We start from the raw sequence: 13,335 nt of genomic DNA, 5'->3' as shown, positions 1-13,335 counted from the left end.
GTAATAATTTTCCAAACTTAATGTTATCAACGTTTGTAAGATAAAGTACTGTAGATCAGTGATAATTATTTATGACTAATTGGGTGGGGGGGGGAGGGGGATCGAATTAATTTTTCCATACAAAATCAAATATTTATATGATATCTCTTACAAAATATGAAGCCTCAATATGTTACCACACATATTTGAATTTATGAAGCCTTTGTATTTTAACATAAATTCTTGTGAAAATTTTGACCAGTACACATTGATGCAAAGTTCTACATACTCAAAAACTCAGTTAATTCTAACTTAACTACTTATTTGTAATTTCAATGCAAGCAATGAACTAATATTAACCGATATGTCATGAAGAATTGATAGTTTAATATCTCGTAAGAGAATAATGGAACTCATCAAATATTCTTTTTTAAAAACGTTTTTCAGTATAAACAAACCATAATGTAAAAGTTAGTGAAATAGTACCTTATGAAGAGACAATGATTTACTAAGGAAATTGTACTAAATACTTGCATTGTTGATGAAGAGAATATTTACTGAAATACATTATAATGCAAATGTCTATGTACTTATTATAAATTAGGAAACTGTTTAATGCATTATATTACTCTACAAAAACATATTAATATCAGAATGGGTTTTTTGGAGATTTTTAAAAAAAATTTCATAGGTTGAAATCATGAGTCAACTGAAGCTAGACCACTATGGAAAACCTGGAAGCACTGGATCGTGGATGCGCACTTCTGAGGAGTCCCATACTAGAATGAAATGACCATCTAGTAATTCCAGGTTTTTCATGGTGGTCTAGCTTCAATTGACTCATTATTTCAACCTATGAAGTTTCTAAAAAAATCTCCACAAAACCCATTCTGATATTAATCAACTGCTCACTAGTGACTGACTTCAGGAGATACTTCTGGAGTTCTAGTGAGAAGCCGTTACCAGTGGAGTTCAACCAGGTCTGTTGTGAGATATCAACTCACTGAAGACAATGGTGTACGGTGGCGCAACTTCGTGGATTGGTTGAAGTTAGACATTAACACCGTTGAATGCTGGCTCAGTGGTCTAGTGGTTAAGTGCTCGCGAGCGAAACCAGTAGGTCCTGAGTTCGAATCTCGCGGGGTGCGGGATCGTGTATGCGTACTTCTGAGGAGTCCCATACTAGGACGAAACGGCTGTCCAGTTCTTCCAGGTTTTCCGTGGTGGTCTAGCTTCAATTGACTCATGATTTCAACCTATGAGAAACATATTAGTCAGTTTAAGTCACCACACCACTAGATTATATATCTTCTTTCTGTGATTAAGGATAATGCAGTCAAAAGCTTTTCATATGTTTAATCTTTAGTGCAAAATATTTCATGGTAATCATAAAAGTCATAGTATTGTTTAGAACCCATTGGTAATGTGGCATATCATTTTAATTACTCGTTTCCCTTCAGGATTCCAAGTTAGGGCATGCCTCGTGAGTTGGGAACATCATTCTAATTAAGTAATCATTATATGGGAGTATATTTTTAGTAAAGAGTTTGAATACAGATGATACAAAATATTTCATGAAAACTACTTATTCTCCGATATTCAGAAAACAAGATACATATGTATCTTTAAGATAAATACACACAGAAATAACCATTTTTGAATGATATCTGCATCAGTAGACTTCATAACCAAAGATGCTATCTCTTGGTTGTTTAGACTAAACTCGTCAGTAACTGTTATTATTTTCTCAGTATGAATCAAGGAGTAAGGTGAAAAATTTTCAAAAAAACAACTGATTTCCACTATTTAACTTTGTATAGTTGTTCACTGTTTAGGTATTATGAGTTCAAAACCAGATATTAATTACTTTAATTACTTTGGGTTATGTAAAACTGTATACTGGTCTGGAGTTGAAGATATAGCGTAATGTTACTAAATAAACTTTATGAATAATTCTAAATCTAGAAGCGTTTCATTAAATCACTTATAAATGTATAATTTTAATTATATTTATTGTAATGAATGAAATATTTTAGCATTATTACTGGATATAATTTGAAAGAGCATTCAATAAAAGGACTTCAAGGTGCTGATGGTGCATTATTTTGGTTAGTTACGGTAGCTGCTAGAACAGTTACAATTTTAGGCATAAATGTAAGTAATAATAACTTACATACTACTTATAATTATTTTTACTTGATTTTCCTTGACAATTTCATCAATCGAATTTTATAAATTTTAAATGATGGAATTCAAAATGCAGAATTTTATCTCAAATGATTTCTAGTTCATAGTTTTGACGATTATGTGAAGATTCTTCAAAAACCTTGTTGTACAATAGGAGAATTATGTAAATAGTTCAACTTGTAGATTACATTATGAACTTCAGCTAGCCAGATGACGATCGTAGATGTACACTTATGTGGAAATCTAAACTATAACGAGACTATCTAAAGTAATTTCATCAAGAAATCAATGTTTCTTTTAAGAAACTCAAAAAGACCTTAAAATCAATTCCATAGAGATTGGCGATATTTTTCATTGTCTGCAAAGTTACTTTATTTAGTACTATGATTAAGTTAAACTTTACTTGTTACTTTATAAAAAAAAACATAAATTTACTTTATTATGTGATAAGATTTTTTGGTAAATAAAGAAGAAACAAAATCGAGCGAAGAAATTTCTTTTCAATTAGTTTTTCATCATGGCTCTACACTAGTATTTATATATGTATGATTTACAATAATGAAATAATACTTGTCGAGTGGATTTGTTACGTAATAATTACTGTTGGGGACGTTAGATCCCCAGAACTCATTTGGGAAAGGACCTAATTTTGCAATTTTATTTAGAAAATTTGAATTTCTTTGTCTTTGTGCCAAAGTCGCTCTTGTCATCTTCATGTCGTATTTCTCACTGGGAAGTATCTTATATGCTATTGGTCCGTCGCGCCTTTTAGTATGCTATATGATAACTCTCCCCAAGGACGGTTTTGCATTGTATATATACGTTTTGAATTGCGTTTATTGTTATCGCTCGTTTCTGGCTGTTTGCAGAATATACTTCCCATTCCAAGCTTGGAATTCTCCCTTCAGTTAGCGGGGCTGGGACGCATCAATAGCTATCTTACTGGTCTTTAGTCACCGAGTCTTGTTCTCGTCCGCAGATTAAGTGAACTCGTGATAGCTTCAAACCTAGCAATTACATAGTCATGTTTCCATCATAAATTAATATTGAGTGATTGGAAGGATTATATTTAAGTAATTCAAGTAATTACATTCGCTAGTAACAAAAATAATAAAACTTTTGAATATCAGTATGTTTAACGCTTTAATAATACTAAAGTGAATTTGATGTGATTTGCCATGACCAAACTAAATGAGATTTGTTAATTTTGTTTGAAAATTATTCATATTCAGTAACTCTTTTGGTATTAAACACTATTCAAAACTGATTGCTATTACCATTTATAACTAAAATATTGTCACTGCATAGAACTATTGTACACTACATAGTGTTGTGAATAATACTGTCGAATTTCATTTAGTAAGCCAAATATATTATAAAGTAGTTACTTAGTAATATTTCAACATAAACTATCGCAGAGCAATAAATAAAAATAATATATTTGTAATATCCCAATTTATAGAAATATTACATTTTCTGATGTTTCGTGACTCAGTGTAAGCCACTTCTTCAGAGAATAAAAGAGGGCTAATCAATCCTTGGATAAAAATAACTAAAGATAAAAAAGAAGTCCTGATAGTGAAATTTATAGTCAGCGAAGTAAATTTCATCAGTCTACTGTCTAGTTTGTGGGACTTAGATCTGTTATGACTCTTGCCCTGGAAATTATCACGTGACTAAATCGCCAAACCGCATACCAACTTATTTGACATTGTTCTTCTGCTAACACAATGAAAAGTCAACTCTGGATTTTTATTGGCTCTTCTCATCTAGCCCTCCCCGTTGAATCCAGAAAGCAATCTCAGCCTCTACTGTATGAATAATATATTTCAGACATACATAATTTATATACAAGGAGACCAGACCGCACCACACCATAAGATAAAAAAATTACTATTACTATCATTATTATTATTATACAAGATCAAGTCAAAGGTGGCTGTGAGTGTAAGAGGCTATAACTAATAGATTGGGAATAACTTAAGAATAGTAAATCGTATAATAATAACCAACAGGTCATTCGAAAGCCTATGATAAAAAATATAAATATATATAATCTAGTTACTTAACAGTTATACAATGAGAACATATATATGATAACAGTCTTTAAATAGTTCCCAAAAGTTACCCATAATTTAATCTTTGGCTACAACAAGTTTAGTATGACAATACTTTTATTATACACTAATGTAAGCTAAATGATACTAAAATCTTGGTAGGACCAAACAGCCAATTAACCAATTTATTAGTTGACACAGGATAAGTGACTCCATTTGAGAATACCTTGGTAAATCGTGGGCGAGTACTACTGAAGAATCGTAGACAAAGATGAAACAGTTATCTGGAGCTCTCTTTTTTTGAATGGTTCTACAAATAATATCAATCCACAACAAAAACTATCTTTAAATTATATTTGGAAATATTAATAATATTGTTAGTTATCCATACAGAGTTCCGATCATTCGATAAAACAACCTAGTGAATTGTTTTATTACAGGTTATTGAAAACACTCTACGACAATCATAGTAATAGTATTTTACAGAATATGTTTAAAGGTGACCTCTGTAATCTCAGTGATGAAAACGGCATATTAAATTTATTTTAATTAATGCCATATATTGTAGAGCAAACTGTTCGACAAAATTAACTTGTGATGATTAGTTTGCTTAAGTAATTCACGAATTTGTCGTTAAAGACTGAAGTTTTAGAAGCGAGCACTGAATACACTTAAGGCCGATATAATCTGGTCATGGTCAGTTATAATCAAAAGGGTACCAAAATGAAGTGATTTATGTAAATGACTATTGGCAATTCATAGCCAAATAACACATGCTTAGATAAACAACAAAATTTATTTCAAATGGTTTGTCGCTAATACTTAGAAGGTTGTCTAATCCATGTGGCCGAAAATGAACTATCGAAGTTACGGGAATAAGGAATTGATAACCAATATTATCCTTTAGTTTCCAGTGTCAATGCACGTCTATTTATCAAAATAGCAATTCCGTCACATAACAGAATGACTTAATTTACCAGCAGTTTTCAGTCACTACGACGCAAGACATTATCGTGAATTCAATTATATTACCATGATTTCAGAATGTCTTACAATAAATATAAAAATATGAATTTATTTGTTGTGTAAAAACGATCGCATGAGATATGTCAAGTTGTTGTTAATGCAAATAGAAGTAATCAGTTCTTATTATTGACTACAGTTCAAACAAATTATTCTCTCAAATTAGAATTTTTTTAACCACAATATTCTGTCTACATTTTTAGGATTGTACAGAATGGCTGACTAATCATTTAACTGGTAAAGAAAGTTCAAAGAAAGAACAATCTGAATCTTCTTGTGATTCGACGTATACAATAAATACAGACTCTTTGAAAGAGTCAGCGGATAAATTCCTCAGAGGATTAGCAATGGCAAATCTTGTTGCATTAACCTTCCATTTCTATTGTCCTGAACTAGCACCAGCTGAAGGTATTATTTTATTGACTCTGAACGATATATAAAGAAACACTTTTCTAAAGACTTTCATCCATATTTGAACATGCAGTTTTACAATAGTTGAGCGTATAGTTTTCGGAAGGCATTAAAAACGAAACTTTCGCTTGTAGAAAGCTTAGTGACTGAAATCAAAAGTAGCTCTAACGTTTCGCTTAACAGTCTGATTTATTTTTCTTCAAGTGAATAATCCCAAATCAAAATGTTGAGAAATAAGTTTCACAGAAATCTGCTTGCTAAATAATTGTCCAATCATGTTTATTTTTTAAATATAACTTTTTTAAAGTGTGAATACGAGTCACTGGGTATAAAATGTGATGGAATTGTAGTAAGAGAATTAATGTATGTGTTTATGCAAATAAGATGTGAAAAACCATAGTCTAATGGCGGCCTGCTTAAATATCTGGGCTACCTGTTTCTGCCATCTAATTATTTCAACAAGTTATCTGCTTTTTTTCATTTTGTTTTAACGTCTCATTATGTCAGTCTGGGAATATATAAATGTTGATATTGTTATAGGCACACCTAAATATGATAACTGACTAAAAGAAATGAAAGTACGTCACTGTTGTTCGCAAAACTTTAAATCAAAAATGATTACTAGATTAAGTTTATATTTATTCAATTGCTACCTTAGTGCACTCAAGTATATTCCATCTCGTCCGTCTAAACCATTTAGGTTCACCCATGTAATTAGCGATTAAGCTGTAAGTCTGTCCCTAAAAAACCGAAATCTTGATATAGGACTTTTGTCCCTTTGAAGGCGATTATACGTTTTGCTCCCACTGAATGTAATCCTATTGCCTATCTGTTTTCACGTTTCCCAAGGCCATCTGAGGATTAAAGGATATGTTTTAAATGTGCTTTATGCTTCTTTACCCTCATATTCAACTATCTCAACATCTCGCTGGCACATATGGCGCTATAGTCAGTATATTTGATCTCATTGATATAATTCTGCTGCCCTCATTTGATAATGTTGCCTTGTTTTTAAGAAATACAGAATTATGAGTATTTTACGTTCAGAAAAAAACTTTTATTGTATCGGTTTCGGATTATTCTGAACCCTTCCAAAGTTTCTTTGTGAAGTTATTTCCATTACTGATCGCTGGGATATTTATGGATATATCTTCTTCTTTAATACTTTTAAGCTTAACTAGTTCAAAATACTTCCTTTGCTTTCGTAGTTTAATTAAGCATCATTAGGTTATTTGTGAACTTACACTTAATTCTAATGGATTATTTTAAAAGGAGATTTTAAATAACTATATCAGTCTTGTATTATTGTAAGAAAAAATTTTATCACTTATCAAGAATCAATTTTAACATTTGGATCCTTCATAATATATCTAACATAGAAATTCAGCTTGATTGTGAATAAACAAATATCGTCTAGTTACAAACCTTTTGACAAATATATGAATGATAAATATAAAATACTACTGGAGCAAGAAGAACAAACGCATCAAAAAAATAATAATTTAGTTTGGTTTCGTCATTCCTCATCAGTGTTATCCCACCTGAAAATAATAACATTAATCATATTTATATTAAACTCCTCCTGGAGCACCTCTATGGCTACTGCCGGTCCCAAGCCTGGACAACGAAGAATTATTGGGCATGGGGTTAGCGACCCCATCCCGTAGAAAACCAGCTCGCTAAAAAACACTAACCAGAAAAAAAAACAATTCAATTACTTTATATTATGATATTAAAGAGGTTCTCCTCGTTGAAAACTAAGAAAACAGCAATGAAAATGTAAGAATTACAAAATGATGTTTAAATGGTTGAATATTTATATGTTAAACAATATGAAACTTTACGTAACATATGAATATCGTTTATAATTCCTCCACATTTAGTATTGTTTTCTTAATCTTCATTGGGTTGAACATTTCTGATGTCATAAGAAAGACAAAATGAATCCATGTTATTCTGTTATATTTTGTTATTCTTGATCTATTCGGATTTATCGACGAAAAGTCGTATGAAAGCTTTCTTAAATTAACTTGATCAGATAACCTAATGTTATAATTCTTAATTAACTGAAGGTTAGAAAAACAATTCAGTTGGATATTTAAATTCATTGTCACTTAACTTTAAAATTATTTACATTTATTGAGATCATTATTAACATTTGGTGCAAGTTTTTCATAATTCCAAATTATACCGTCATGTTAGTTTGAATATAATAAATAAATGAAGTTGGTGTTTCCGATCAATTATTTTTGGTACAGTGTCAATTTAGATCATGATAACATACTTCTAGTAGATATAGGAAATAATTAACTTCATATATTTGTATACTAGACTAGAAGTCTTGACAGTATAATTCGAATTGGAAACTATTATGATGATAACCACCTTCGCCTACAGGAACATCAATTAGCAGTCAAACGCCATGATATCTCCTCACTTATATCAATACACGTGGACAACTGAGGACACTCGTTCGACTGGAAAAATGTGGAAATCTTAGACAGAGGAAACTCTAAAAACACCAGAGAATTTTTAGAAGCTTGGCACTCAGGTCAATCAGCAATCAACAAGCATATTGAAATCAATCCAATTTACCAAACAATCAGAAAAATCGTGCACAAATATAGGAAGAAAAATCAAACCAATGGGAGACACAACCAAAACAAAGAAGTGAACAATGACAAATTTAAGGTCAATAAGAACCAATCAACATCGAGGTGCACAAAACAAGCTGTGAAACACATGGAGAAATTCGAACACTTCACTTCTATCTGAAGTTTGTGCTGATGATGTCGTTCAGAAGCACGATGAAAGCTTCACAACCAAACCATCCATCTCAGAGAACAAAACTCCACCAAAAGAAATAAAATATCCATCCTGAATAGTCTATTTAATACTTTATCAAATGAAGCTTTTTATATTAAGTCAATTTATAGTTAAAGTTATCTTTGAATTATGTAATCTATTACAAATCGATGAGATAAATAAACTTTATCTCTTAATTTTTATTTATTTTCCCAGATTTTTTATTTAATTTCCCGTCAACTGGAGAAATAGAACCAGCAGCTTCACATCATAATGCTCGTGCAATTGCTTTAATATGCCAAAAGAATATAGATTTGTATAATGTTTTATTTTTAATGCCAGATTCATGTAATGGAAATATAATTCGTTTAAATGATTCAGGTTCAACAACATTGAATACATTAAATTTATTAGGATTTTGTTCACAAGGTTTAGCTAGATCACCAACACATAGACGTTTACAACATGCAGCAATGGCAGGTGAACTTTTTGTTTGGTTTACATCACGTTTACCAAATCGTGAAATAAATTCAATAATGCCGTCTACAATGAATTACACAAAGCATATGCATGAAAGTAATACCCAACCGTTTCAAGGTAATATGTCACTGGTAGATTTTAAGAGTGAAACATATCTACATACAAGTATTAAATCCTTATCAGTCAAAAATAATGTCACAAAATCTAGATTCAATTGTTAATAAGCATGACTTCGATTATCTTTAGAGTCAATCGACATCATTTTTGTCTTAAATGTTTAGTATGTTTCAGAGTAGTTCGAAATAGTATTTACTTGAATTACTAATTAGACAGCTTTATCTAGACTTTTTTTAATATCACAGTGTTGTACTGGTTAATTAATTATTATCATTTTTAAAAAACTTAACCTGAAAAAGTTTTGAATAATTATTAGTAGCTCGTTAGTGAAGGCTTACATGAACTTGTAAAATGATTCTAAACTGCAAACTAAATAATACGCAGTGATAAACTACAAATAAAGATATTTTTCGAAGCTTACTAAGAAATGATAATATATGTATTAGGCATTTATGGTCTTACAGTAAATTTTCAAACATACTAATCCCTAAATAAGAACCATTGTCGTATATATTGCCTTCTGTGCTTGTTGAATTCTGATGATCAAGTTGTTTCATTGAAAACATCTTGGAACAATGAAAATGTTATTCAATACTTGTTTTTGGATTCTATTTTCATAATTGTTGTTTTTTAACACTAAATTTATGAAATATTTTGACTTTCAAATGAGTTATAAATCTGTATAGTAGGATAATATGAAAATTTGTTTAGAATAATTCGAACTAAATATGAAGTGTCATGCATCACGATGAGTTTCGTGATAATTAACAGTAGAATTAAGTTCATACATGTTGTAACATTGAAACCTTTAAAATAGATACTTTTTTCTGATGAACGTTGGTAATCACACTATTATCTAAGGGTTGTAGCAAAGAAAATGAAGAAAATTTGAAAAGATAGAAATCTGTAAGTTAGCTAGAAACTAAACGAATCATATTTTCAAATGAAGCCTTGGATTTTTGGCCGAAATCAAACACCAAAATGAATTTTAAAATTAATGTATCTGTTTTCATTTATCAGTAATCATCCTTAAAACTTACTAATTATATACAAATGTATTCCTAAAAACTAAACAGAAATTCTACGTAAATATATGGTTGGGGCGTGCACTGGTTTTATATTAAACGTAATTTACCAGATAATTTATATCTTGGTGAATCACTTTAGTAATGGGTGGAATTAATATTTGCACAAACGTTGGTTATTTCTTTAAATAAATGGGTAAAACTTTACTGTTTATTTATTTTTTGAGAATAAAGGAAAAAATAATATCAAGGTTTTTTGTAGAGATTTGTATTCTCCCGCTGTTAATATTATGGATTGTAATTGATCAGTCTCTATTGACAGATGTGCATTCAAAGTCTATCGCCTTGACATTTCTTTTTATGCTATCCCAGTATTGATTGATGAGTTTCAATTCTTATTGTTAGCAGTAAAAAATTATAAGCAATAAAGAGTAACTTCTTATCCGTTGAATAAGTTGATCGCTATCTGAAATCGATAGCTTGGTGTATGGGGCTTCAGTGTTTGGAACGATATATACTGGATTCGAGTATTTGAATAAAAATTAACAATGAAGTCAGGGTACTTCAGGTTGATAAGCCTGAAATAGGATGAGACAATTATCTTAGTCTCACTCGTAATTTAAATATATTCAGTAAATCAAAAGTTTCTCAGAGTGAATATTCTTAATGAGGAGGATAGTACTGCATTCATGCCAACACATTTACCGAGTGTTTTTAAATCATATTACCATTTTTAACTAAAAGTCATTAATTTTATTCAAAAAGCTTTCTTACTCACAATAAAGTCGATTATATCTAAGTAAAATAACTTAATTCAAGAATGTGTTCATTCTAATGGATCAGCAATTTTTTTTTACTACTCAGTACTTTATCATTCTATCACACTGTTACTTTTAAAGCGTTCGGATACGGAGAAGAGCTATGACAAAGTATAAAATATCTTTTTATAGCTATTTTGTTAAGATGCAACTATTTACATTAGTATCAGAAGGGGTTTTGTGGAGATTGTAATAATTTCAATAGTTGAGATCATGAGTTAATTAAAGCTAGACACCATGGAAAACCTGGAAGCACTGGGCTGTGGGACTCTTTCGCAGTGCGCATCCTTTACCCCGCCTCGCTCGCGAGGTTATATGTGTATATGAGATTTCATTTTGTTAACAATAGATTATAAAAAACAAAATGATCAGTTTTCTTGGTTAAATGTTCAATAAACTCCAAAATATAAAAATAGATATTTAAAGAATGTATGACACTAGATACAAAATAAAACAAGCAATAAAGTGAATATTTTTTACTCAAAACGTTTAAGATACCAGTATGTGTTCGTGAAATATTTGTCAACATAGTGAGCACTCGATTAGGTATGTTCTAATCAAAATAAAACGTATGTAATGATCAGTAAAAAATTTTGTTTCTCTATATAAGGTAAACATTTACTTTCATACACATAAGTAATACAATTTGGCGTACTTCAGCAATGGTTTAAATGTTGCCACATAAATAAGTAATTGATAGGAAGTTACTTTTTAACACACTATGACATACTTGAATAAAATACTTTCATACATACAATAACATTATTTCATTCGTTATTTGTTACTTAAAATCTATATAAATATTTCAACAAAGAGGGATTCACTGGGTTGAAATGTAAAACAAGTGATACTGATGATAATCAAATCAATATGATACCATTAGATGAAGTAAATGATGATAGTAATTCAGCTTCTGGTAGAGGAACTTATCGACTTGATGAAACTTTCAATGAACATCAAAGACAAGTGAAACAATCAAAAAAACCAAATCTACAGACAAGTTATTTCATTCGATCAAAAACTATACGTTTAAACAAGAATCTGTCAGATGTTGAAAAATTGAACAGTAAACTTAAAGAGCTTTCAACTAAACAATTAATAGATTCAAAAACTGGTGGTATATATTTTCCTGTTGATTTAACTGATACACCACGAAATGAAGAGAATAAACAAGATAATGTAGCAAATCAAGATGAATCACAAAGTGCACCGACAAAGTAAGTTAAAAACATGATATAGATAGAAATTCAATGCAACTCCTTAAGCTGCAATAATAATGACTGATAGTTATTAGTTAACTATTACATTTTACTGGTGTTTAACTTAGGTTTTGACAAACAAAATGAAGAAATGATAGTTATATTACGCTTACTGTTCTAATGAATTGTATATTATGTAAGTAGTTGTTTTCTGAAAATCTATATAATTTAAGATTTTAGGTTGCATATTATTAACATTTAGGAACATCGATTTTTTTGAGTTAGTTCTTGTAGTGAAATATTCACACATGGAATATATTTCAAGAATCGGTATTACAATGAAACACCAGAACAAGAAACAGTATTTTATAGCCCTCATATAACCATAATAAGTAGATAAACATTTTCATGGTCATTTTAGAGTTGTTCAACGGTGGTCCATAAATTATAGTCTTACTTGTCCAGCTATACAATAACCCATTATTTGTTTTATTAAACAGTCAATTTGACTTTTAAAATATGAATAAATTTGACATATATGAATACATGAAAGTTAAATTGTGAGTTTCCTGAAACTTTACAAACTTAGATCTTGTTAGAATTCGTTACTTTTAATAATTTCCTTATTGAATCCTAAAGTCTATTATATAATAATGTATTTCAATGAAATCGTTCTCTACTTACTCATATCATATCATCTTAACAGTATAACTTTGTTTAACAATATACAATTCTCAAGAATTTCTTCATACTAAAATAAACATAAACACATACAAATGTAAATTATAAACATAAATCAATTGAACATAACTGTACCAATGGTTCCTTTTAATAGTGTTTGGCTGAGAAAAATATTAGTATATTACTATTGATTGATCACTGGGTGGTAATCAATGTCATGTGTGTCAAGTCCTTATTTAGTGCAGATCGAATGCTATCGACCATGTTGCAATGTGGCCACCAGTATAGGTGACTCGACACTGCCTGCACTATATATTAAGATTAGATGGTGTTTGGAGGTAGTTGACAGGAAACCCTGGACCCGGGTTTCGTGTTACTTGGTACTCGTCAGCAAGATGTACCTGTTATTTTGAGGGGACTGGTGCTCCCTGGATAACTGGCCCGGATAGCTCAGTGGTAACGTCTCTGACTGTGAAGCTGGATGACACGGGATCGAGTCCGCCATATATATATATATATATATATATATATATATAATTGCTGCAGCGTACAA

The 13,335-nt window shown here is 30.5% G+C and overlaps 1 protein-coding gene across 1 annotated transcript in view; it reads left to right on the top strand.

Annotated features, from left to right (window-relative positions):
- The window catches only part of CAMSAP2_2 (Calmodulin-regulated spectrin-associated protein 2), a gene marked incomplete at both ends in the record, with an annotated part of 46,966 nt that overhangs the window by 9,830 nt on the left and 23,801 nt on the right, over positions 1–13,335 (top strand). Inside the window, 4 exons of the mRNA XM_051218532.1 lie at positions 2,016–2,133; positions 5,450–5,654; positions 8,679–9,059; positions 11,717–12,119. Of these exons, the coding sequence (XP_051074528.1) occupies positions 2,016–2,133; positions 5,450–5,654; positions 8,679–9,059; positions 11,717–12,119 (1,107 nt within the window). The remainder of the gene's footprint in view (positions 1–2,015; positions 2,134–5,449; positions 5,655–8,678; positions 9,060–11,716; positions 12,120–13,335) is intronic.

The sequence above is a fragment of the Schistosoma haematobium genome, chromosome 1 (assembly GCF_000699445.3).
Source record: "Schistosoma haematobium chromosome 1, whole genome shotgun sequence".
In the NCBI taxonomy this organism is placed as follows: domain Eukaryota; kingdom Metazoa; phylum Platyhelminthes; class Trematoda; order Strigeidida; family Schistosomatidae; genus Schistosoma; species Schistosoma haematobium.
This window is presented reverse-complemented; position numbering and strand designations above follow the sequence as displayed.